At 43.4% G+C, this 27,903-nt stretch overlaps 1 protein-coding gene across 1 annotated transcript in view; it reads right to left on the reverse strand.

Annotated features, from left to right (window-relative positions):
• Window positions 1-27,903, reverse strand: part of SLC24A4 (solute carrier family 24 member 4) — a 198,162-nt gene that overhangs the window by 55,103 nt on the left and 115,156 nt on the right. Inside the window, exons 6-9 of the mRNA XM_030214085.1 lie at window positions 25,281-25,355; window positions 18,751-18,776; window positions 18,489-18,542; window positions 17,016-17,155 (exon numbers count right to left, since the gene is read on the reverse strand). Coding sequence (XP_030069945.1) covers window positions 17,016-17,155; window positions 18,489-18,542; window positions 18,751-18,776; window positions 25,281-25,355 — 295 coding nt within the window. The remainder of the gene's footprint in view (window positions 1-17,015; window positions 17,156-18,488; window positions 18,543-18,750; window positions 18,777-25,280; window positions 25,356-27,903) is intronic.

Consider the following 27,903-nt stretch of genomic DNA (forward strand, 5'->3'; position numbering starts at 1 on the left):
GCCTTCTTTCTATGGCTTTCTTCAGGGTGATGCTGTATGGCACCATTTGTGTGGTAGTCGCTGATCCAGATTGGTCTATCCAATCACATTTAAACTCTTGAAGGGGGAAAGGCTGTTGGTCTCTGTACAATCGATTTTGAACTTTTGAAGGCGGGAAAAGTCATTGGTCTTTTGTGCTGATTTGTTGGATGCTAAATTTACCTCATGAGGGGGTTTCAAACACTGTTTATGTTAAGACCTTTGTCTCTATTAAGGTTGAAAGGGTATCTTGTTATTTCTACTGCTTCATTCATCTTTCTGGGTCACGAAAGTTCTTCTTTTTCCAGGATCCTTGTGTCATTAAATCTGACAGTATGAATGGAGGGCTATGGCTGATTTGTCTGTATTGTGTTTATGATGACTCTTATGTTCTTGTAGCCTTTCTTCTACGATGTGGCCATCAAACATATAAATGGCAAGTGACTGACTCACCTGCAAATGCGCAGTAGAGTCGGAACGCTGAGAGTGTAGAAGTCCAAGCCCCGCCTCCACCAGTAGTACAGCCCAATAGGGAGGAGGGCTTGGACATGGGCGTGGAAATCGGATGAGGAGGGAGCAGGGAGGGAAGGAGGGGGCGGAACTGAGGGAAACAGACGCTGGGGGGAGGGCAGGGGAGAGAGCAGGGTTGGTGGACGGAGGGGAGGGAGGCCATAGGAAAACAAAAAGCTAGCCCGTTGGTACGGGCTTAACGGCTAGTATAAGTATAAACAGCCACAGTTGTAAGGGATTTCATACACACCTCAGCAGCTGTGGGGGGGGGGGGGGGGCAATTCTAAACTCATGCCAGTGTATGCAATAGTTTATGCGGTCAGTCCACTCTGGATGTGAGATAGAACGACAAGCTTCCATTCTGTTGTTGGACTGTGTTCAGCAATTCTACAGTGTAGGTGTTATTGGGGGGGGGGGGGGGGGGGGGAGTCCATTAGTTCCAGATTCTGAGTGGCAGCCATTCTGCTGTAGCAAGTGACAGGTAATGTGTCGCAGAGACTGTTCTTTTCTTTCCTACAGGTTGTCTCAATTGTACATTTTTATTGCTCTGGCCACCAGTGTCTGCAAGATGTCTCTCTTCATAGCTAGGTGGTGGTGGGAATCCACATGCAGGCAGCAGTTGATGTTAGTATGTTTTCTGTAGACAGTGTGTTTCAGGCTACCATCTGTCCACTTCTTACTATAACATCTAGAAAGAGAAGACATTCGTCATTCTTGTTCTCCATGGTGAATTTGATACTTGAAATACCATTGGGTTGTCTGTTTAGACCTCCCTGCCTCAGGCTGCCTCCTCCAAGAGAGAACAATTATGAGCTTGAATTAAGCAGGTCAGCTGCTTTCCTCTCTGCTTCTATTGTTTTTATTGGCAGGTACTTAAGGAGTAGGGGAAGGAGACAATCAATGGCTTCTCTCACTCCTCAGTCACCCCTTTCTTGCTGAATGCTTGTCTATAGCTCTGTATCTCCCCTCTTCTGATGCAATGCACATAAGAAAATTTGGCCTGTAAATTTGAATAAAGCAGTACAAGTATTTTTATTTGGAGTTATTTCATGCCTTTTTTTTTTTTTTTTTTTTTTAAAGTTGCAGCTGAAGGCAAGTTACTTTCAGGTACAGTCAGTGTGTTTTTTCTAGCAAAAAAAAGGTGCCAGTATTCAAATGCTAGGCCACCCTTCAGAGATGGGGTGATCAATGAGGGACCCACCCCTCAACAGCCAGGCCCCCTGCAACCAGTCACAGAATCTATGACAAGGCCGAATTGGTGTGTAGAGCCTGAGCTCTTTCGTTAAACCTTGGGGTCCACAGGTCAATTTTAGCAGACAATGGAAAAGGTGTCGGTACTCAGTACCCCTGATTATCCCTTCAAAAAAAGCCCTGAGAACAGTAGATATTGCCCTTCCCCTGAAGGGCTCACAAGCTAAGTTTGTACCCGAGGAATGGAAAGTTAGACGACTTGCCCAAGGTCACAAGCCCAGTTGGATTTGAACTGGGCTTCCCTGGCTTTCAGCCCACTACTCTAATCATTGTGCTACTCCTAATAATAATTTATATCAGAACGATTAGGCATGCTTAGGGCTTGGCACCTTTAGCTGTTAACTTGATGTTAGGAGACTGGTCAACTGAAGAGTTGTCTCATGAAGATTATGCTATGCAACACAACTGTTATTTAAGTGACAACCCACGCAAGTGTTATTTATGCACCATTTCCTATAAACTACAATAAGCATGGAAAAAAGCAAGGCTAAACAGACAGGAGATATACAGAGTTGGAAAACAGAGCAGGAAGCACCATGCAAGGTCAGTATAATTTTAATGAACACATTCTGATTTTTAAAAGCTATATTTTTGTTATCTTGTGTTACAGTAGGAAGAAAATAATTTGAGAAATGTTAAAAGACAGCAGCCAGAAGTTATTAGTACAAAGCCTAAGCCTGAATGCAAAGAAAAACCGAGAAAAACATTCATCAGCAAGGATTAATGAAGCATCTAGCAGCCACTAATGGAAAAAGTGGGACAGAAGAACCCCCAGAGCAGGCATTAAGCAAAACCTAAGCATTAAAACAAATTCACATACACAACTGCAGCTTAATATCCAAATGGACTTCCCTAATTATCTCCAACTAGCTCGGTGTGAAAAATAATCATAGCAACTGTGAAAAGGTAACAAACGACTCCTTTGAAAGGTAACATGATGCACATCGGTAGCAGCTTAAAATAACATCTGAAGCAAAGTCATCCTGTGAGCAGTAAGACAAGCTGGTCAAGTACAACATAAGGGCAGCAGATAACGAAAAGTACTCTAAAATGGCACACTAGAGATCAGATTATATTAAAAGGGAGTTTCATTTATTTACTTACTAGCTGTTGAGCCCGTAAAAACGGGCTAGTAAATGAAGGCGGGGGGGGGGGGGGTTTGAAAGGCCCCCCCGGATAGGTCGCCGCCGCACCTCTCCCCGGGATTGCCGCCGCCACCCCCCCCCCCCCCCCGGAGTCCCCTCCGCCACCCCTCCACCCGGGCCGGGTACCTGGCTTCACTATTCAAACCGCCGGAACGCAGCACACAGCTCATCTGAGCTGCCGTTCCCTCACTCGCAGGTGCGCAGGTTCCCTCTCTGTCACGCCCCCGTCATCACATATTGACGCGGGGGCGGGACAGAGAGGGTCTCTTCTGCGCATTTGCGAGTGAGTACGCCTCTTGCCATTTATACGTTTGATAGGAAAAGTAAATGCTTACTGTCCCCGTCTGCAAGTCAAACTACTAAAATGCAAATAAAATCAGGATGGCTCAGTAGACAGAGCTGCCCCTAGATCAGGGCCATTACTACAGGAGGGTGAAATGGGTGAAAGCCCGAGGAATCAAGCTAGGATGGAATCTTTTCACGATTGGAGTTTATTATTTCTGACTGTTCAAGCTGATTTATCACGATTGAAGTTTTAATCTTAGACCTTTTATTTCTCATCGCGAAAATGAACTTTCTTTACCTGATTATCTAATCCATTTTGTCATCTCCATCTTAACTATGTATTTCTCTGTTCCGGAATTGGTGATATCACCATTACGGAACAATGTAAGCCACATTGAGCCTGCAAATAGGTGGGGAAATGTGGGATACAAATGCTACAAATAAATAAATAAATAACCCGAGATGACAGATGAAAGCATGCCAAGCATGCCCAGCCCAGCCCCTTCTATATACTCCCCCTCCACTCCCAAATGTGGATGTGAATTCTCCAGGTTTGCCTAGCCTGACTCAACATGGGGGCAAACAAAAAAACAGCACCACGGGCCTTTAAAATGGAACAAAGTTCTTTAATGAATGAGCCTTGACCCGACACGGGCCGTGTTTCGGTGACTAGCACCTGTGTCAGGGGTCACAGTGATGATACAGAAAGTGAAAGTGCCTTGGTGCTTTGTAGCTTTTACTACATGAGACGTGGGGTAAGGAATATTGTAGATGAAAATATTCGAGTTATTCCCCAAGTTTTCCACGTCATCACTGTGACCCCTGACGCAGGTGCTAGTCACCGAAACACGGCCCGTGTCGGGTCAAGGCTCATTCATTAAAGAACTTTGTTCCATTTTAAAGGCCCGTGGTGCTGTTTTTTTGTTTGGACTTTAGTTTGTACTTTGTTCCCTCTCTTTTGTTATTATCAACATGGGGGCAGCCATGAGAATGCACGAGCTGCTAGAGGAAGGGGGGGGGAAGGATGGGAGGGAGTCAATTGCAACCCTTGTACAGGGCACCCTGTTCTCCTGCAAAATTCTTTCTTCAAATGTTGGTCTAGGAGAATATTAAAATTAAAAAAAAAAAACCACCATGTCTGTGTTAGGAATAATCAGTTTTCTATCATGAGAAGCCAAACTGACTTCAAGTATTCAGGAATTTATGTTGTTGAACGGATGACATCGCCTCATTTAAAAGAGGAATCTTAAAGGGCACTAATGCAGGTTGTCCTGCCCTATTGCAGCAATATTTAAGACACTGCAGGTTACACATTAATGAGATGCAAAACATGCATTTGATCCTGCCAACCTAGGTTTGATTCCCAATGCAGCTCCTGGGCAAGTCACTTAACCCTCCATTGCCCCAGGTACAAAAAGAAAACCTAGATTGAGAGCCCTCTAGGGACAGAGAAAGTACCTGCATATGTGTACAGCGCTGCGTACATCTAGTAGCATAAGTACATAAGTATTGCCATACTGGACAGCCTGAAGGTCCATCAAGCCAAGCATCCTGTTTCCAACAGTGGCCAATCCAGGTTACAAGTACCTGGCAAGATCCAAAAAAGAGTACAATACATTTTATGCTGCTTATCCTAGAAATAAGCAGTGGATTTCCCCCAAACTTGTCCATTTAATAATGGTCTATGGACTTTTCCTTTAGGAAGCCATCCAAACTTTTTTTGAAACCCCACTAAGCTAACTGCTTTTACCACATTCTCTGGCAACGAATTCCAGAGTTTAATTACACGTTGAGTGAAGAAATATTTTCTCCGCTTCGTTTTAAATTTACTACTTTGTAGCTCCATTATGTGCCCCCTAGTCCTAGTATTTTTGGAAAGAGTAAACAAGCGATTCACGACTTCCCGTTCCACTCTACTCATTATTTTATAGACCTCTATCATATCTCCACTCAGTCGTCTTTCCTCTAAGCTGAAGAGCCCTAGCCGCTTTAGCCTTTCCTCATAGGGAAGTCATCCCATCCTCTATCATTTTTGTTCCCCTTCTATGTACCTTTTCTAATTCCACTATATCTTTTTTGAGACGCGGTGACCAGAACTGAACACAATAGTCAAGGTACAGTAGCACCATGGAGTGATACGAAGGCATTATAACGTCCTCATTTCTGTTTTCCATTCTTTTTCTAATAATATCTAACATTCAATTTGCTTTCTTAGCCGCTGCCGCACACTGAGCAGAGGTTTCAACGTATCATCAACTATGATGCCTAGATCCTTTTCCTAGATTGATAACTCCTAATTTGGAACCTTGTATTACGTAGCTATAATTCAGGTTCCCATTTCCCACATGCATCAATTTGTACTTGCTCACATTAAACATCATCTCCCATTTAGATGCCCAGTCTCCAAGTCTTGTAAGGTCCTCTTGTAATTTTTCACAATCCTCTTGAGATTTAACAACTTTGAATAACTTTGGGCCCTGTTTACTAAGGTGTGCTAGCCTTTTTAGTACGTGCACAGAATTAGGAATATTGTTGGTGCCTACACAGCACACGCTAAAAGCAGTAATGCGCCTCTAGCGAGGCTTAGTAAATGGGGCCCTTAGTGTCGTCAGCAAATTTAATTACCTCACTAGTTACTCCCATCTCTACATCTGTATCTCTATAGAAATTATTATTATTATTAGTAGTAGTAGTAACATTGATAAAACCAAACTTTTATGCAGGGTCGCCGAGGGGGGGGGGGGGGGCAGGGGGGACAAAATTCCCTGGGCCTGGGCCTCCAAGGGGGGCCCGGCGCCGGGGTCAGGCCACCGGCGCTGCAGTCCCCGGTCTCACCTGCCTGCCTCCTTGGCTCCGGGCCCCCTACATTTGAAGCAGCAGTCACAGATCTCCTCTCTTCTGGCCTTCCCTTCCTGTGTCCCGCCCTCGTGAAAACCGGAAGTTACATCAGACAAGGGCGGGACACAGGGAGGGAAGGCCAGAAGAGAGGAGATCTGCGACTGCTGCTTCGAATGCAGGGGGCCCGGAGCCAAGGAGGCAGGCAGGTGAGACCAGGGACTGCAGTGATGGGGGGAGCGACAGAGGGCAGCAGCGGTGGGGGGAGCGACAGGGGATGGCAGCAGCGGGGGGAGTGACGGGGGCGGCAGCGGCGGGGCGCCCTTGCCCCGGGCCAGTCTCTCGGCGGCCCTGCTTTTATTGTTTGGTTTAAATCAGGAGCTGATTCCAGATTTTTTTTGTCTTTGGAGAATGGACTTTCTTTTGGATGTTGCTGGACTCTTCTAAGGTATAGAGCCATAAATCAACTTCTTAACTAAAAATATATATTTTTTAAGTTTAGACAGCTGCGTTTAGTCCGTTCTTGTTTTTACAGAGCACTTTATGATACTTGTCCAATTGCTGACTCTTTCACAACTAGACTACAGTAATTCTCCGTATTTAGGAGTTTCCTCTAAATTGATGATCAAATTGCAGTTAATTCAGAACACAGCAGCCGCTGATATACGGAAAGTCTAGATTTGATCATGTGTCACCTTTGTTGGTACAGTTACACTGGCTGCCAATAAGGCTCAGAGTTGTCTTTAAAGTTTGTTGTTTAATTCATTAAACTCTTGTTTGGTTATTCTCCAGAGAATTTTTATGTCTTTGCTTAGTTGGCTGGTACGACTAATTACAGTCAGAATAAAGATAGTCTTATTTTAGCATTTCCATCTGTAAAGGGATAACACTTTAAATCTGTTCATGATAATTCATGTCACTATTATTCTGTAAAGTGTTGGAATTCTTTGCTGCAGATTGTTCGACTGAATTTTCATTATCTCTCTTTTCGGAAAGCTTTGACATCCTATTTATTAACTGAATTCCTTTCAAATAAGTACAATTTATAATTCCTGATATGTAGTCAGTACCCCTTAGTACAGTTACCCACTTTGAACTTAATGGTAAGGATTAAGGATCCCTTTTACCAAGCTACAGCAAAAGTGGGCCTGCACTGGCGTGTGTTTTTGAGCCGTGCCGAGGCCCCCTTTTACCGCAGTGAGTAAAAGGATAGGTCTTTCTTTTCGGTAACAAATGGCCGTGTGGAGCACTTGCTGCGTGGCCATTTCAGGGGGGAGTCCTTACTGCCACCCACTGAGGTCGCGGAAAGGGATTTCGCACTGTGCACTGCCTGATTATTGCCTGGTACACAGTGGCGCAACAAAAATAAATATATTTTTGTAGCACTGGATAAGAAAATGTTCTATTCAATGTGGAAGCTCAAACGATTAAAACCTTTCTTCCCAAAAGCAACTTTTCGATACCTAATACAATCAACGGTCCTAAGCCATGTAGATTATTATTATTATAACAACTCATAAAAAAAAACTCCAGACCGCCCAAAATACAGCAGCCAGGCTGATATTCAGAAAAACACGCTTCGAAAGTGGCAAACCCCACCGAGAAAAGTTGCATTGGCTCCCAATCAAAGAATGGATCATCTTCAAAATCTGCACCTCAGTCCACAAAATCATAAACAGCGTAGTCCCAGAATACATGACAGAACTCATAGCAGTGGCGTAGCAACAGGTGGGCCTGGATGGGCCGTGGCCCACCCACTTAGAGTTCAGGCCCACCCAACAGTAGCACACATTTAGCGGTAGCTGGTGGGGATCTCAAGCTCCGTCAGCTGAAGACTTCCCTCTGATGGTACTCTCCATGATATCGGCACCTGTACATGCTCAGTTTTCAGCCCATGCCTGCTGCAGACTGCCATGGTGGAAAGAAGCATTTTCCTGCCAGCTGAGATATATTTTTGGTGGTGGTGGTGGTGTGGGAGAAGAGAACACTTGGTGCCTAACCCACTTCTTGCATAGGCCCACCCAGAATCTGTTGTCTGGCTACGCCCCTGCCTCATAGACTTACCAATAAGAAACAAAGTCAGGTCATCAAGATCCTACCTACTAAACCTACACTACCCAAATTGCAAAGGACTGAAAAACAAAACAACTTATGCAGCCGGCTTCTCTTACATAAGCGCACAACTATGGAATGGGCTCCCAAAAGCTGTGAAAACAATCCACGAACACTTGAACTTCAGGAAATCACTAAAAACCAACCTCTTCAAAAAGGCCTAGGCCTACCCCAACGACCCCACGTAACCCTCTTCACCTACCAACACAGCATGACTATGATCGCACAGGACAACATGCAATCTTCATCCATTTCGACCCTCCACTTATACCTCATACGATCACTATACAACTTTGTATTTGTTATCCACCGACTGGGCAAATGCCTTTGACGGTACTATGTAAGCCACATTGAGCCTGCAAATAGGTGGGAAAATGTAGGGTACAAATGCAATAAATAAATAAATAAATAAATATGACGGCGCGCTGGGGGTGGGAAGTACCACCGGGCTGCTGCAGTAGCCAGCGGTGCTTCCTGTTTAGAAAGCGGTAAGCCCGCATTGGGCTTACAGCTGCTAAGGGGCCCTAAGTGGGTTATAAATAATTCATATAACCCATAACATGCAAATGCATGTAAAGCAGTTCATTACTATGTAAATACTATAATGTGATTTGCAGCGTATATCGGGTGCGCACCACAAGTCGCATTATAACCCTATGCTGACGGTAAAATAACCCCAGTGAAATGCTGCAGCTATTTTACAACCCCAGAGCACTGGGCTGCCAAATCACGGCTTGATGATCTCCCAGTTATGATATCTAGGCTCCCCTTCCAGATCCAGACGACACCCCCCGAACAAGACCTGCCCTTATGCACTAACCCCCCCCCCCCCCACTCCGTAAAGGAACCCTCCCCCTTTGGTCATAGCTTAATTCCCTGGTGGTTTAGGGAGTCCCCAGGCAGGAGTGATGTCGCTCCTGCTCTTCTGGCGTTTTGCCTCAAAATGCAAAGTCCTGAGCATGCATAGCCCCTTCTCGCACACAGCAGTCTGCTCTGCCCTTCAGTTATGTTTTTTCCACTTAGCCAAATGGACGTGAAACAAAGCTCTCCTATTCTTCTTTTGTTTATATGTCACTTAAGTCCTGCTTTCATCCATGCCCAAAACATGGCAGAAAAATGCAGAATGTTGGCGCACACATTGTACGGCTTGTCTCTCAGTCCAGAATAAGACCAAAAGTACTGAATATCTGACTCAAGAGAAAATTTGGATGCCCAAAAGTCAACTCTCTTGAAATCCTCTCACAAAAAGGCTTCCTCTGCACAGAATCCATCTACTTATGTGCAGACCAGTCCTTTTCCATGGAATAGTCTTCAACCTCTTGGCACAGTGGCCATAAGAGTCCAGTTTTTGTTTTTATTAAAGAGCAGAGGCCCTAGAACAGTGGTTCCCAAACCGTTCCTGGAGGTACCCGTCAGTCAGGTTTTCAGGATACCCACAATGAATAATCATGAGAGAGATTTGCATGCAGTGGAGGAGGTGCATGCAAATCTCTCTCATGAATATTCATTGTGGGTATCCTGAAAACCTGACTGGCTGGGGTGCCTCCAGGTCCAGGTTTGGGAACCACTGCCCTAGAGGTATCGAAGCTCACATAACAACCCCTTCTTGAGCGTCTGCAGCTGAACGAGTAGAGGCCACTTGCATCAACTCTAGCCACAAAGCTAGTTGAGCACAAGAAGACCAGTACAGATGTTCCTTCTGATAAAATGAGGTACTTGGGCTCAATCTTTGCGGAAAAACATCAGTGCATCTTCGGAAGAACCATCTGATCCTGCCAACTAGTTCCCTTCAGCACAGAACGTACTACCACTGTGCAACATCCTACTTCCTAAGACACCAGTATCTTCTTCATTGATATCGTTTCAGCTGCCTATTTCCATCGACGATGGACACAAAATTCTACATCTATGATGATGATGTGCAACTTACTCGTATGCACTGAACCAGATCTACCCACAGCCTTGAGTAAACTGACTGCCCGTAACTGAAACTCAGGAATGGGCAAAGAACAAACTCTGCCTGAACCCAAGCAAAACAGAGACTCTTTGGGTACCTAAAACAAGTGGACAAATACTTGACTTAAAAATATCTTTTGGGAAGTATGAACGCCCCCTAAAATCACAGGTCAGGAATCTTGGGATACTGCTAGACTGATCACTCACCCTGATCTCACAAATTCAAGCAACCTTTAAAAATTGTCTCTATCGCCTGCAGCAGCAATAAATCTCTCTCCATATATTGAAAAGACAAGTCTAACCATAGTGGTCCATACCTCACCTGCGGTAGCTAGAAAGCTCTCTCCATATTTGAAATGGTTGAGTCTGACCACAGTGGTCCATGCCATGATAGCATCACGACTAGACTACTGTAATACACTGTACACTGGACAAACCAAAAAGAGTTTGCATCAGCTCCAACTAATTCAGAATGCTACAGTACCGACTGATAGAAGGCTGCAAGAAGCATGATTACATCACACCCTTCATGGAAAAACTACACTGGATACCTTACAGGACTAAATTTAATGCTTGATTTTTAAGGTCCTCAGACACAATGGGCCTGAGTATTTAAAGAATAAGTTAGCCCTTTACACACCTTTGAGACCTCTAAAGTCCTCTCAAGCAGCATCACTATCTGTACCCCCATCAAAAGAAAGTGTACAATGTGATACCCACCAGCGAGACTTCTCAGTAGTAGCCCCATGCTCTGGAATTTACTCCCAGAGTTTCTAGGTCTAACTCAAGACTATCTGTACTTCAGAGAGCAGGTGAAAGCCTGGCTCTTCTCCCAAGCCTTTAATATATAGGGTGATTATACAGCACTCTGCACCCAGACTAGCTTGCTACGCACACTAACAAACCAGTTCCTTATATCTTGTTTAACTGTACAAAGAACTTGCCTAGAGTTTAGCCACCCATCTATTTATCCCAACTGACTCCGTACCACCCATCTTGTCCCCATCTATATATCTGCACATGGCCTCTCGGCTACATGGTAAGCTGTGTTGTAGAAAAGCATTTGCATCATATCCATGTTATTGGAATGTTCTAATATGTGCTTATTAGATGTTTCATTAGTATTATAATGACATCGTATTATATCTCTGTTATTTGAATTTCTGTGCTGTTAAATAAGGATATTTTTGATACTGTTGCATGGTAGTCCTATTATTAGGTTTCAATTTGCTTTCTTCAAGTTTACCTCAATTTATATTGTATTTATATTTGACCATTTTTACTATTGTTATGCTGTTAACAAAATTGTAAGTTCTATGTAGAACTGTACTTGTTGTACATTACCTTGGGTGAATCTCTTCGTAAAGGCGGTGAATAAATCCCAATAAATAAAATAAATAAAATATCAGTTATATCATTATAAATTAAAACATTGATTTAAAAAACAAATACGTTTTTTAGGAAGATAGTTCTCCAATCTGTCTTGGAAGATTATTCCAAAACTTGGTCCCTTGAAAGGGAAGAGACAGTTCTAGCTGCCTCTTATTTCGAACTCTTTTCTCTACTGGAAAGTTCATTTTTTGAACTTTGCGTAATGTAGACTAATTATTTGGAATATTCAAAATCATAACTCCTTCAGAATTTAGGCCACAAGAGGATTTAAAGATCAAACAGGCAATTTTAAACATTGTTCAAGAATTAACCAGAAGCCAATGTAAGGGTTCCAACAAAAGGAGAAGCCCTCCGGAATTTGCCCAAATGAAAATAAGCCTAGCTGCAGTGTTCTGCAAAAGTTGTCTTTGCAGTTGCAAAGATACTGTAGTTTATAGTTTATTCAGAATTTGCTATACTGCCTTAAGTAACTAGCAGATCTAGGTGGTTTACAAACTAAAACAAGAAATTCCAAAGAGAAGAAAAAGATCTACAAAGTACGGCCAGAAAAGAGCATACCATTCATTCAAGGACAATTACAAAAAAAAAAAAAAACAACTTACTCTCATTTGCCGTGTGAGACTCGTTAGTGCGGCTTAGTAAAAGAAGCCCTAAGTTAAGGAGTTACAATAATCCAATTGTAGAAGGAATATTGATTGAGTTATGACCCTAAAGCTTTCCTTGCTCAATGATGACCTTATAGCTCTTAATGGACACAGTTTGAAAAAGAACTTTTTAAACTAAACTGTTAATCTGAGATTCAGAAGTTAATTTAGAATCTAAGAAGTCACCCAATGCCCTTGATTCTTTTTCAATTTTCAAAATTTCACCTGACTCCAAAGTTAAATCCTTAACTGGTACCGATTCAAAATTGTCAAATCATAAAATTTTGGTTTTCCGTTTGTTTCAACTTCAAAAAAATTTGTAACAGTCTACATATCAATTACAGAAATATTTTTTTTCAAATTTTGTAATGTGTCCTCTAAAGAACTCAACTCAGGACATAATAAAAATATATCATCGGCATATGACAAAACATATAAACTCAGACAGTACCTACAGACTGAAATAAACATTGAACAATAGGGGAGAGAGCGGTGAGCCCTAGAGCACCTCACAAAGTAGTCCCCAGGGCAAAGATGTTTCATCACTTTTGTTTACACAGTATGTACATTTTGTTTAAAATTCTCTAATCGAATCAATCTCTTTGCCAGTGAAGAGGACACAAAGCTTCCACTTTAATGCTCCATTCTTCCCTTTCCCCTATGCCTCATTGCAGATGCCCTGACAATTTCATGGACTACTTGGGTCATTTCTTTACATCTACCCCCCAAATTCCACTCATAACAAAAGCACTGCACAAGTTTCAGAAAAGCCATTATGTAATGATTCTCATAGCACCCTACAGGCCTCAACAGTACTGTTTCCCTCTTCTTCACAAGCTTGCAATTCTAGTTCAATGAAAATTACTTCAGATCCCAGAACTGATCACTCAACAGGAGGGCTGACTTCTTCATCCACAGTAACATAGTAGAGTTGATGGCAGATAAAGACCTGTTCAGTCCATCTAGTCTGCCCAACAAGATAAACTCAAGGCTTTTGGCCCTCATAGCCTGGAAATTGAGCAGTCTCTAGCATGTATTCTTGGCATTGCTCAGCCCACCCAAGACTTCATGATAGCTGCTCAGAAGAGTTCCACTAGAAGAATATAGGTTTTCAATCTGATGCTCTACTAATGGCCATGACCCTGCTACGACAGCTGTACAATATTTCATTTACTAGCCGTTAAAACGGGCTAGTATGGGGTTTTGGCAAGGCCCTCTCCTCTCCCCTTCCCCCCCCCCCCCCCCCGAGGTCGCCGCCACCACCCCTGCACCCGGCCCGGGCCCTCTCTTCGGTATTGAACTTACATCGGCGAAACGCAGGCAGCACGCAGATCAGCTGAGCTCCCGTCGGCCTTCCTTCTCTGCCTGTGTCCCGCCCTCGTGTGACGTAACGTCGGCGAGGGTGGGACACAGGCAGGGAAGAAAGGGCGATGGGAGCTCAGCTGTTCTGCGTGCTGCGTTTTGCCGATGTAAGTTCAATACCGAAGAGAGTGCTCGGGCCGGGTGGAGGCGGCGGTGACCTCAGGGGGAGGGGGAGCAGTAGCGGCGACCTCGGGGGGGGGGGGGGGAAGTGATAGCGACGTCGGCGGCTTCGTGTAGTTTCCCTCTCTGTCCCGCCATCTTTAAGGTTCCATACAGCTGACGATTTAGTTTTCAGTGTTAATTTGGTTTATCTAGATGGTTTTGTAGCGCTCTTCCTGAGGCAGCCACGAGGTTGGCGAAACAAGGCGCTTTTGTCGAGGGGCTGGCGTTTTTTCGCCGCTGCAGCAACCATATAGGACTCCGGAGTCCCTTAGAGTGGGATTTTTGGTTATAGTCTTTCGCCTGTGGGTGTTACACCTGGTTAAAGCTAAGTATTCCACACTTGTGATATCTGGGGTTAAGCCTGAGTGGGTTTCTACTTGTTGCAGAATGTATAAGCAAAGTTTCAAGATGGTTTAAAATGTTAAAATGTTAAAAAAAGTTTTATATTTACCACTGTTTTGCTCTATTATACAACAAATAGTACCTTAGCATATCTCAGGGTGTATCCTTGTTTTGAGGGTTCTCTTTAGACAGTCCTTTACTGGCTTTTGTCAGTTTTTCAGGATGGTTAGATGATAGGTGTCCATTTGTAAGATTGATATAGAATTTTTGAGAGAAGGATTGAGTTTTTTATCCCATCGGTTTTCTCATGTTTTATGAGTTTTTACGTTGGGATTTTTTCTCTCTTGACTCTCTTAAATAGAACCCATGATAGTACTCTACTCCTATTTTAAGCAGGGGTTTAGTAATAACTTTGTATGATTCCCTGCTAGGAGGTTTGAGGTTCATTTTGTTAACAGTATTTATCAATCCAGAGGGACACCTGCATACCAGTCCTGTTTTAAGAGCCTTTTATTCCACATATGTACTGTTAATTATTGTTAACTGGATAATTATTGTTACGCAACTGCATTTCCCTGCCTCTCGTTTTTCTTATAAGCTAACTTTCAAAGCTTAAGTGTTGTTTGAACATTTGTTTTATGTTCAGTCATAAAAAAGTATTGAAAACATCTATGATAAGTTTGGGTTTTTTATGAAAGGCGACATATCAAATAAAATACAATGAAATAAAATAAAGTGCAAACCATATACCCAATTCTATCAGCATAAAATTGTCCTTCAAGTTTTTACTACAGACTGTAAAGTCTTCCATCTGAATGAAGAAATAATGCTTTCCACTTTGTCCAAATCCTCATTTAGACACTTGAGAGATGGGCCTTCATACTCTAGACTGTAAACAGTCAATAACTTCCATAGTTCTTCTTACTTTCCTCTTGTTAACCTGTTTTTATTGATGTACGTAAACTGCTTAGAAGGACTTCCAATAGGCAGTATATCAAATGATTATTAAACTTGAAACTAACTGGGCAAGTAGGACTTTGTCTGGTTACCTATGTGGGTACGGCAGTGAATACTGGCTATGCCACATAACTTCCAGGTGGCACCGATGATCTGATATGGCCCGCACTGAAAAGCCAGGTCTAATCTAGCTGGCGGCTAGATTAGTGTTTAATAAAACGCCGTCACTGGCTGAATATTGACTCAAAAATGTCTATGGAATGTAAACGTTCCCAACATAAAGTCCACAGGTTTGTAGCTTAGTTCAATTGTCAGAACGCAATCCTGAGATCCACTCTGTTAAACAGTGAAAATCCAGTTTAGCTAAGGAAAGACCTACGCACGTCAAAGGAATTCTATTTCAACATCGCTGTCTACATGACACGAAAAGCAAACTGATGAATTCATGGATAACAATCCCTAAACTGTTAATATGAAAAGAGTAGGTTTGATACATGGCCATTACCTAGTCGATAAGTAACTGTGAAGCTCTTAATCTCAGAGTAATACAGTATTTAAAAAAAAATATTACAACCAACTTTCCTACATATCGTATTACGATTTAAAACCATGGATGCAACGGTCTGTCTGGCTTTATCAATGCTCCATGGACAGCACACAACATTTTAAATCAATACAAAGCCAGGTTGTTTATTCAGACTTAGGGATAATGGGGCCCTTTAACTAAGCTGCCTAACAAAGCAAAAAAGGCCTAACCTGGGGATGTGCTAAAGCATTTCATATTAGTTTTGCCACGTGCACGCGCTAACCATGAAGTAATTTTTTTAAGGGGGGGTGGGGTTTTTCTGAGGGCGCGATTTAAGGATGGAGAAGGGGCATTTCTGTCACAACCAGTTAGCGCATCTACATTGAAAAGAGCTAACTGGTTAAGCGTATGGATAACACAGGAACCCTTACGACCTCATTAATAGGTAGTGGTAAGTGCTCCCAAGGTAATTTTTAAAAATGGCTGTGTACTAATGGCAACATTAGCATACATAACTGTAGATTATTCTCATTTATTTATATATCACAATTTTATATTCATTTTCTTAGATTTTTTGATTTTATAATTTTTTTTTTTAGAAAAAATCAGTTTAACTTATTTGAATAATAGCGTTTCAAAAAGGAGTAATCAGTGCCTTGAAACGCTATTATTCAGATAAGTGAAGCTGATGCTATATATTTTTTAAAAATTGATAAAAATAAAAAAAACTAAGAAAATGAATATAAATTTATGATATATAAATAAATGAGGAGAACGATCTACAGTTATTTATGGTATCAATGAAGATGATGCTGTTTGAATTCCCCTGAAATAATCTGGGAAGAGCATCGCTGAGGAACCATACTAATATGTGATAGATTCCAATAATCTTCTATGTTCTTAGCTTTTTATTTACCATTTGTGGATAGCATTAGCATAGGGCCATTAATAGAAAAAAAAAGTGAGGTTTTACAGCCATGGTAAAAATGGCCTTAGTGCATGGGAACAACCCACTTAAGGGCATGCGAAGGCCAATTGTTACTACGGCTTAGGGAAAGGACACTTTAGGAATATCCACAATAAATATGCATGAGATAAATTTGTATGCAGTGCCTCCATTGTATGCAAATCTATCCTATGTATATTCATTCATGGACTCCCTGAAGATCTGACTAACTTGGTGCGTCTCGAGAACTGGGTTGAGAAGCTCTGATTTAGGGGTAATCCTATGAGATTTAGCTTATACAACACATTATTTTTCAGGCTTTTTAAATGTGTTCCTTGATACATTTTAATCTTGTGATCTGCTCTGCTGTCTTTGGATCAAGAGCAGACAATCAAATTTCTATGCACGTCGTCCTGCTTTATTTTTATTTACGTTCTGTATATGCTTCATGGAATGTGAATATTAAATCCAGCGTCTCCTGGCTCTGTGCAAAGCAGATGCGTTTCGTGCTTGGCTCTTAAACCAAGGCTTCCTCCGTGATGATAAGTCAAGTCCTGTCTGCTTAGCCTTACCTGTCCCGAACAATGGCACTGATGGGTCATCAGTGAGGTCACAATATGAATTACCATCCTGCAGCTCATTGTTAATGGTGCTGCTGTTTGCTACGTTCTTTCGTTTGATTGTGAATAACCTCTGTATCTTCATGTTGTATCTGGAAGTGTAAAAAAACAAACAAAAAATTATCTGTTACAATACAAAGTGGTGAGAATTTTAGCTGGACAAATCAAATGGACTAAGTTAAACTGTCCGTTCCTCTGATAGTTAATGATATCAATAGAAAAATAGTTTGCCTTCTGGTTCACTGAACAGTAAATAGGTGTATTTTTTTCTCTGCTGATATTAAACAATTAGAAATTTTTTGACCTCATTGCGTTACGTGGTACAAAATAATACTGTGAGATCACTAAAGTTAAGTTTTAAAAATTCAGTATTGTTTAAAATACATTGAAACACTTTTGAGGGTTGTTTTTTTTAACTTCCATTGTGTGTTTTTCAAAGCTCAGAAGGTTTTCATGCCAATGATAGATTAAGTGAGATGGTAGAGTACCTGATAGGGGCCCTTTTACTAAGTCGTGTAGGCACCTAAGCGCCCCCCAACGCGCGTCAATTTGGAGTTACCGCTTGAGCCTGAAAAATGCTGGTCTACAAACTCAAATTGCCTATAAAATTCCCCCCATAGAATCGCCATGTAGATAGAACAGCGGCGGCTTTTCTGGTTCTGCCTCTGGCCTATAGGTGCAATGCAGTAGGTTGTGCGAGTCTATAATCCAGCGTCAACAGGTTTTGAGGAGAATGCAATAACCGGGGAAAGAAGATGGCTGCAGAGATCGACAATACCTGTCAAGAGACAAACTTGGGACTAGCTACAGTGAATGTTCATGCACACACCAGGTGACAGTTATTCATTTGTCCTCGCTCTGGGTAGCTGTGAAATACACTCATGGGGGGAGGGGGGAGGAGAAAAATGGAAATATGTGCAAGAGAATATGGCATGATATGGTTACGAAAGAGGGGTGGGAACTATTATATCAGATGTTATATAAACTGGGTTAGTGGATTTGACTGGAGGTCGACTTCACCAGTACTGACCCCTACACTTTTCACTGACTGGTGCATATGAATATCGTATTTTCTTTGTATTCTTTAGGTAGCATTGTTAACTGGGGGAAACCCATACTAGATGTGTATTGTTGTTGCATTTATGTTAATGGTTACACTTGTGCATTTCTCTTGCTAATAAAAATTAACAAAAAAAAAAAAAAAAGAGAGACAAACTTGGGGGTCAGCTGTGGTAACTGTGCAACCTGGACGTACCAACTGGGTGGTAGTGGTGGTGGAGTTTGAGACTTGTAAGTGCGTACTAAAACGGGAGGATAATATAAATTTCTAGGACAGGGTAGGGAGAGATTTTCTAAATTGTCTTTTACTGGAGATTAGAAGAGTTGGAACAAGAAATACCGAAGGGAATGAAAGAATAGACTTACTTCATAATAAGTATGTAAAACATGTACATAATGATGAGTATAAGGCTTTCCCACCTGAAAAAGAAAAATTTCAAGTCATCACCAGCATTCTCATATTTATTCTGCAAAAATGCATTGCTAGCAGGCGAAGCAATTCAAGCCTCATCTTTGGTTGGCTTGTTTCAGAAAAAGGAGATGAAAATAAAATATTTATTCGCCTGCTACCTATCCTAGAAGGAGAAACTGGTGGGGAAATTTACATTTTATAAAGGGAATTACTTACCACGTTATCACTTCATCGTATATGAACTGCAAAAAAAACAACAACACAAAGAGGAGAAATCAGTTTCTACACGTTAACTGCTTTCTTTCTTTTTTTTAGATGTTTTGAGATGTTCAAAGGTCACGCGTTTTTTTTAAAGATTTCCTTATTTCAAGCCTCGATAGCTGCGTTCTGCTCTGTTGATCTTTCATCTGTAATGTGTCTGTTTTCCAAGCTGGTTTACTGCTGGCAGTGCTAGCCACTAAACAGTTTGACTACTTAAATCACTAGTAATGAGCCTTACTACACATAACTATGAGTCCTATAAAACAGGATCACTCTCAAAAAAAAATAAAAATAAAATCTGTATACATTACAAGGGTGCCGGCTGAATATCAGCTGCAACCTGCATAACGTTTTTTTTAATCCCCCACCCCTGCTGCAGGTTGCCACCAGTCTTAACACCCCCCCCCCCCCCTCCGCCATCATCTAGGCGAACCCTCCCAGGGCCTACCTGAAATCCCTGGTGGTCCCGTAGGGGTCATTGGGGGCAGGCGCTACAAAAATAAAAATATTTTCCATTAGTGGCCTCAAGGGGCAGGAGCAAGTGGCCTTTGCTCCTGCCCCCGATGACTCCCACAGATCACCAGGGACTTCAGGTAGGCCCTAGGGGGGGAGCTTTCCTTGATAACAGCAGGGGGAGGCGATGTTCAGACTGGTGGTGGCCTAGAGGGAGGGGATAGGGAAGTGACGGCCTGCTTCACGGGGGAGGGGGAGGTATTTTTTAAAAAGTTATGCAGGCCTCCTGGCTGTTATCGGCCAGGACCCACATAAGTTCTGGCGGCCAGGACAGAAAAAATTAGCCCCTGATATTCAGTACTGGTGCCTGGACATGGCGCAGCACTGAAAATTGTGGGCTAACTTAGCCAGCGACAGTAAGCATTGGGGGGGGGGGGGGGGGGGGGCCCAGTGCAAGCTGACTCCAGCAAATCACTGGGCCTATGTGCTAAGTTCATTCAGTATACACCCAGAAGTGATGCACTAAGTGCGCATCACAGGGGGTATCAAAGTTTTCACTAAAACAATGCACACCAACCTGCAAATGAAGACATACTGAATGGAAATTAGGATTTAAAAGATGCACTGGAGATATTATAACACATTGTACTCCACATATATAACGTTTGCTAATTAAGGCCTAAAATGTCACACGTATTTCACACCAGGTGTTAAACTTTTCAATACAAGCATTATTGAAAGGGCTGAGCTGCCAGAATGTACTGTGACCAAAAGATGAATGTGAGTAGTCTACTCTTTTTAAATTTATTTTAAATTATTGGATATACCACCTATGGTAACATGACAGCTAGAGAGCAACAATCTAAGCTTGCAGTGTGGGGGGGAGGTTGCAACCTGGATGGGCTCTTCAAAAAAAATACCAATACTAAAGCACAAAATTATAAATAAAGACATAAGCTAGTTAATATAATATACTTCCAAGCACCAGCTTCACTGAAGCCAAATGGCGTTTCTTTTGGTTCTCTCATGTCAGCAGGTAAAAGGAACACGGTGAACAGCCTTTTCCATGATGGCTCCTTCCTCGAGAAAGACATTGCTTGTGGGAATCAAGCTGAAACAAATATTTTTCTTTCTGAAAAAAGGTAAAATCTTGGTCTGTTCTTATAGGGGATCTGTGAGATTAAGTGGGCCTCAGCTGAGTGTCTGTGGCCTCCTATGTGAACGATGGTGATGTTTCATGCTAGAATTTTACTTCTTCCTGAGTTTTTCGTGGCATGGTAGGTTCAGATTTACTAAAATAAGTGTCTTGGTTTATTTGATAAATGGGGGGGGGGGGGGTCTTTCATCAGTGCAGAGGGGTCTAGTGAATAATATCAATTTTGTCTGTGATTGACTTTGTGCTATTAAATTAAATTTTATGTTTAAATCTTTTTTATTGACGAAAAATGCTAATACAAGCAAACAGAAACTTCAAAATAAACACAGTGCAAATACAACAGGTTTCTTCTAGCCGTCCTCCAATCGTCAGTAAATTTTTCCCCCTTCCCCCCCCACCCCCCCCAATCCCTACGCCTTCTACATTAAATTTACATAGATTCTTTGAGAGGATAACATCAAATTACAGTATAAGCGTCTCCCAAGATCCTAAAAGCCAACAGGTCAACTCGAACTTTCCAACATGACATTAAATTTTATAAATAGTTTATTTTCCCACAGCTTTGCAAAGCCTTTTGGGGCTAGGAAGTAATCTAAAAGAATTTGCAATAGGTATACGAGAGATGGCACTGTAAAAATTTACCCCCAGGACCTAAACACATTTTCCAACACGTCTCTATAGAAAGGAAGGTTACATTAAACACAAATATTTAATAACTTCTTACACAAAACTAATTTGCTTAGACCATAAAAATGTATTGTCAATACAAACGGGTGACACATTGCAAACAGTGTTTGAGCACTGCTGTATACCACAATGGATAAGGTATGCTAGTTTCACAGTTTCCACTAAAGCAAAGATCCTCAGATCCAGTCCTTGAGGTCTACAACCCAGCCTGTTTTTCAGGATTTCCACAATGAATATGTAAATGATCTCATACATAATCATTGTGGAAATCCTGAAAAACAGGTTGGGTTGTGGACCCCTCGCACTAAAGGGTTTTTCCACAATAATATGTAAGGCTAGTGAAGGAACACTGCTGTTACAGATGTGGTTATAATCAATACAAAGACCATTAGAGATATTCTGAGACATGACCTGGAAAAGTGGTCTAGGAAAAAAAAGAATATATATTTTTGTGGGGGAAATTTACAAACCTGGCCATTTTCATGAAACTCACTGCTGCACGCGTTATCCTACGTGAAATTTAAAGCCCATCTTTTCACCAGTGCTTTTCCACCAGCCAGGCAGGCCGTGGCCGGGATTGACTCTGCACCTGATCTCTGTGCCCTACTCTTTGTCGACTTTCCTATGACTTCCTCTTGGGTCCTCGTTTCCTTTATTCCTTTCCCTCTTGCATTCTAAATTGTAAACCGCTTTGCTATGGTGACACTAAAGGTGGTTATAGTAAGTGCTCAATAAACCATAAACCTGAGCAATTGTTAAAACATTCTGCTCCTTCCTCTAACATTACTAAAATCGACCTCTTCCTTTCTGAGTATGGGGCCAAGATATGTATCCCCCTCTTTACACCTTAGACCACTGCACCTTTCTCTTGATCCGTCTTTTCACTACTATAGTTTATTCCAAATTCAAATACACTACTTAACCTCCCCCTTTAGGGGCTCCTTTTACTAAGGTGCGCTGAAAAATGGCCTGCGCTGTTGTAGGTGCGTGTATTGGACGCGTGTAGGTCCATTTTTCAGCGCACCTGCAAGAGAGGCCCTTTTTTTTGGGGGGGGGGGGTGAAAATGGACGTGCAGCAAAATAAAAATTGGCGTGCGTCCATTTTGGGCCTGAGACCTTATCACCACCCACTGACTTAGCATTAACCAGGCAGTAATTGTCCGTGTACACTGCTGATTACCTCCCAGTTAGCGCCATATGGTAGAAAATAAAAAAAATATTTTCTGACACTCGTAAAAAATGGAATTACCGCCCGGGACATGCGGTAGCCGGGTGGTACTTCCAAACTGACATGCGTAGGCGCCTATGCACCTTAGTAAAAGGGCCTCTTAATGTTATTATGACCATGTAACCTCTCTAGGCACTACACTGGCTCCACATGCATTTCTAAATACATTTCAAGCTTCTCTTACTCACCTACCAGGGCTTTCACTCTACAGCTTCTCTCTCTCTCTCTCTTCCTCCACACCTTTCCTCATGTTCTCTATTCACAAATCAAGTCGCTCATATGTCAGTCCTTAGCATGCATGTGCTATTTTGTATAGCTTCCCTATGCCAATTTAATACGTAGTTAAGCTGTGGAATTCATTGCCAGAGCAAGTGGTAAAAGCAGTTAATGTAGCTGGGTTTAAAAAGGGATTAGAGGAAAAGTCTATAAACCAGGGGTGTAGCCAGACCTCGGTGGGAGGGGTGGCCAGAGCCCGGGGAGGGGGGGCACTGTTTAGCCGCCTCCCCCCGCCGCCGCTGCATCAGGTACCTCATTTGCTGGCGGGGGTCCCCAATCCCCACCAGCCGAAGAGTCTTCTTCAGCGCCGGTCGACTCCGGCGCCTTCGTTGTGTGATCATCTGTTTCTGACGCCTTATGTCCTGCATGGAGCTATATGAGGATGCTGCGGCGGGGGGCAGGCGGTGGCGGGGTCAAATGTAGAGGGGGCCAGGGCATAATCTGTGGGGGCCCATGCCCCCGTAGCTACACCCCTGCTATAAACCATTCATTATTAAGTTTGACCTGGGGGAAGCCACTGCTTATCCCTGAGGTTACAGATGGGATCTCGCTACTTTCGGCAACTCTGCCAGGTACTTGTGATCTAGAGTCTGGCCACTTTTGGAAATTGGATACTTGGCTAGATGGATCCTTGGTCTAACCTGGAATGTCAGGGGGAAGTTACCAATATGAGCCACTGTTAAAATGGATTATTTTGCTGTTAATCCCAGTTATTAGTATCTAGGTCTCATTGTACAAAATGGGACCTGTAAACTAGCACAAGTTAATGGTAAAATAACCCATATTAAACAGTAGCCGATGTAGATAAATCCCCCCTTTAGTGTCCTAGGACCACTGGTGTGGTCACCACTGAGCAAATGCTGCAATGCAAATCCTCTCTTGTTGCACTAGTAACCCAAAATTTAAAATGAGGAGGAAACGGCCTCAAAGGTCTGTCGTGCTCACTGACTGATGCCAGGAAAATTCTTAGCACTGACACAGATTATCTAAACCTCCTAAAACAAAATTTATTTGATTTTTTTTACTTTTATTTTTCACTTTTCATTTCATTCTTCATCAAATTTCTTCATAAATTCACCAAATTGCATAAATTCCCATCAGTCACACATGGTCATCACAGGAACTACACATTGAATCCTATGATGAAGGATAGTCTGTGTCAGTGCTAAGAATTTTCCTGGCATCAGTCAGTGAGCACGACAGACCTTTGAGGCCTTCCCCCTCTCCCTTATTTTAAACTAGCCGTTAAGCCCGTAAAAACGGGCGAGTATTGCAGCCCTCCTCTCTCCACTGGCCTCACCCCGTTCACTGATTGTCCCCCCCCCCCCATATCCAGCGACCCTCTTCTTTCCCTTGGCCTCCCCCCTCCCCCCATGTCCAGCAACCCTCCTCTGTGCCCTGCTCTCACCCCAAGTCCAGCAGCCATGGCCTCTCCCCCCTGCCCTCCCCCCATGTCCAGCTACTCTCATCACCGCCGCCGCCGCTCCCTCTCCCCTCCGTGCCGGGCCCCCTGCACTGACCTGACAGCGCCTCTCACCTCCGTGTGAAAGCGCTACAGGCAGCAGCAGATCGCTCTGCTGCTGCCTGCAGCGCTTCCACACGGAGCTGAGAGGCGCCGTCAGGTCAGTGCGGGGGGCCCGATATGGAGGGGGCGGAAGCGGCGGCAGGGATGGGGGGGGAGGGTGGAGGTTGTTTCATGCGATGTTCCTTTCCAGGCAGCATCCGACAATTCGACTCCGTTTCCCTCTCTGTTCCGCCCTCTGACATCATGACGTCTTGACGCAAGGGTGGGACAGAGAGGGAAGTCTGTACTGCGCATTTGCAAGTGAGTACGGTCACTTGCCGTTTATATGTTTGATTTGTGGTTACTAGTGCAATAAGAAGGGATTTGTATTGCAACATTTGTCGATGAGATGTTCTAAGGCGTCTGCAAGATAGTCCATTATTGTTTGAAGTGATCACCATCCAGCAAACCCAATGAAGAGCTGTGGACCTCCCACTGTTGGGAGGAGGTGGTGGTGTGCTGGAAGGTCAGTGCACATTGTTTTTACAGGGTTGCTGTGCTGCCTCCAATCCCGTCTTATCAATCTGACAATGCGGGCCAGGGAGCGGGGAGAAGGGCTTAGGTGCTTCTTCCCCTGCTGCCACCAAGTCAACTCTCACGGTAAGTTGAAAGCTGGTAAATAGAAATAAGCAGGGCCACCGAGAAGAGGATCAGGGGGGCAAAATTCCCCAGGCCCTCGAGGGGGGCCTGGCGCCGGAGTCTCTCTCTCTCCTGCTCCTGATGGGACCCGAGTGATCGCGGCCCAACAGGAGCAGGAGAGAGAAAACTCCAGCGCTAGGCTCCCCTTGGAGGCTGGAGAGGACCCAGAGCTTCCTCCAGAGCTGCTCTTCTGCCCCTTGCTGAGCGGCTACTTTTCCTCTCAGGCATGTAGGCTCAGTTTTGAAACTGAGCATGCTCTGAGAGGGAAAGCAGCTGCAGGGGCCCTGCCCCGGGCCCGGTGGCAGTGGCCCTGCCCCGGTTCAGTCTCTCGGCGGCCCTGGAAATAAGATGAGCAACAAAGCAAAACTTCAAACATCTGAAGAAAACTCCCAATCCACTAAAAGTTACTAAAACTTAATATGGAGATATTTCTAAATAGTTTTGAAAAGAAAGCAACGGAAAAAAAGCACTGAATAACTTACAATAATAAGTACTACTATGGAAAGGGTGTAGTACATAGAATCTCTGAATAAAGCCCACCACGTCAGATGTACAACCTGAAAGAAAAAAAAATTCCAGGGCAGTAAAGCTTTTCTCGAAATACAAGCTTGTCAATGAACATCCATTCTATGAATTGTTTAGATGAACATAGATTCCTCTCAGGGATGCTCAGACACATGAGCTTTTGAGACTGCATAGATAATTAATGTCCATTTTCAGAGGTCATTAAAAAAAAAATCTGGTGGCTCCATGAACCTATTCTAGTTCAGAAACAAAATTCCGGGGAAAATCCGATAGATTCTCACCAATTTTCCTACAACTTTAGAAAACTTTCCTATAGAAACTGAGGTAAAAAGAGAAAAATAAGCACAGCATGGCCTCAACAGCTCCTACAGATAATTTCTGAAGAATTCACGGGTCAAAATTCAAATACTGCAGGTCACCTTCTTTTTAACTGCCAGCCACAGCATTTAAACATATTCCACATGTTCAGTGCTGAGTAAGTTAAAAGATAGTGATGATATTCAGTAACCACCCCATATAGCTACGCAGGGCCCCTTTTACCAAGCTGTGGCATAGGTTTCTGATGCGCACCGAGGCCCCCTTTTACCACAGCGGAAATTTTTTCAAGAAATGGCCCACTCTTACTGCAGCGGAAATTTTTTTTAGGAAATTGCCATGCAGCAAGTGAAGAACTTGCCGAACAGCTATTTTTTTTGGGGGGGGGGAGCCCTTACCACCACCCATTGAGGTGGTGGTAATGGCTCCCGCGCTAACCGTGCAGTGATTACTGACGGGTACACACAGGCGCTACAAAAATAAAAATATTTTTTTGTGGCGCCGGCTTTGACGCGCACTGGGGGGTGGAAACTACTGCCGGGCCACTGCAGTAGCCCGGCGGTACTTCCTTTTTAGCGAGCGGTAAGCCCAACTGCTTTGTAAAAGGGGCTCAAAGTTTGCTAAGCTAATCCACAAAGCTGTACAGATACTGCAGCTGAATTATCACTGACTATCCACAGAATTAGGAGGAATGGCCACGCCCTACCACTGTTCCACACCAGAACTATCCACATAGGAAAGGCTAAAGTGGCTAGGGCTCTTCAGCTTGGAGGAAAGGCGGCTGAGGGGAGATATGATAGAGGTCTATAAAATAATGAGTGGAGTCGAACGGGTAGATGTGAAGCGTCTGTTCACGCTTTCCAAAAATACTAGGACTAGGGGCATGCGATGAAGCTACAATGTAGTAAATTTAAAACGAATCGGAGAAAAATTTTCTTCACTCAACGTGTAATTAAACTCTGGAATTCGTTGCCAGAGAATGTGGTAAAGGCGGTTAGCTTAGCGGAGTTTAAAAAAAAGGTTTGGCCGACTTCCTAAAGGAAAAGTCCATAGACCATTATTAAATGGACTTGGGGAAAATCCACTATTTCTGGGATAAGCAGTATAAAATGTTTTGTACTTTTTTGGGATCTTGTCGGGTATTTGTGACCTGGATTGGCCACTGTTGGAAACAGGATGCTGGGCTTGATGGACCTTTGGTCTTTCCCAGTGTGGCAATACTTCTGTACTTATGTGCCAGAGGAACTATAAAACTTTTCAGTCCCACTATCCAGATAGCACATCTATTCATATAAATCCAAAAATAAATTATAGGGGACTCCACTATACAGGTAAGTAATTTTGAATACTGACCCACTAGTTTTATCAACGCCTGTAAGATTACTAAAACTCTGGAATTGATAGGAAACACAAATTAATATTTATCAATCTTCTGATGACTAACTGAGCTTGCTTTACTTTGAGGAGTATTTTCAAAGCACTTAGACTTACAGTTACATAGCAACCTATGGAACTTTGTAAGTCTAAGTGCTTTGAAAATGAGCCCCTTTGTCTTGATGAATTGTGTCCAATACTGATTAGATATCTAGACAGAACACCTGACTGTGCTACAGGTTATTCTGCAGAGACACTGTATATAAGCGGACATATATGGCATTTAAGGAGAGAATGGCTTGTCTGTCATTGTGAATTAGGTTCCAATTTGAAAAACTCTTATGCGGCGGTAGCCGGAGCCAGAGTGAGGGGGCACATTATAGCCACCCCCCGCCGCCATTTCCGACCCCCCCCCGGCCACCATTGCCGACCCCCCCCCCCCCCCCCCGCCGCCATCACCTACCTGAGCTGGCTACCTCAATCCACTTTCGGAATCTGATGACGCTGCACGTTGTACGTGCAGGACGTCAGACTCACAGAGAATCTGTGAGTCTGACGTCCTGACGTACAACGTGCAGCGACGTCAGACTCCGAAAGTGGATTGAGGTAGCAGCGCCAGCTTCTTTGAACAGCACGGAGTGACGGAGCCTAGGACGAAGAAGAACTTAATAGCGGCAGGAGGAAGCGGACCTCGGCTGGCGGGGTTTGGGGTCCCCGCCAACAAAGGTACCCACAGCAACGGCGGGGGAGGGCTGGCGGCGGTAAGGGAGTCCAGGGCGAAATCTGCGGGGGCCCAGGCCCCTGTGGCCCCAAGCAGATACGCCCCTGGTTTTGATACAACTTATAAAGGGTCAAAACCACAACACTTAAGGGTAAAGATTCAGCTGAAAA

The sequence above is a fragment of the Microcaecilia unicolor genome, chromosome 9 (assembly GCF_901765095.1).
Source record: "Microcaecilia unicolor chromosome 9, aMicUni1.1, whole genome shotgun sequence".
NCBI classification, from domain to species: domain Eukaryota; kingdom Metazoa; phylum Chordata; class Amphibia; order Gymnophiona; family Siphonopidae; genus Microcaecilia; species Microcaecilia unicolor.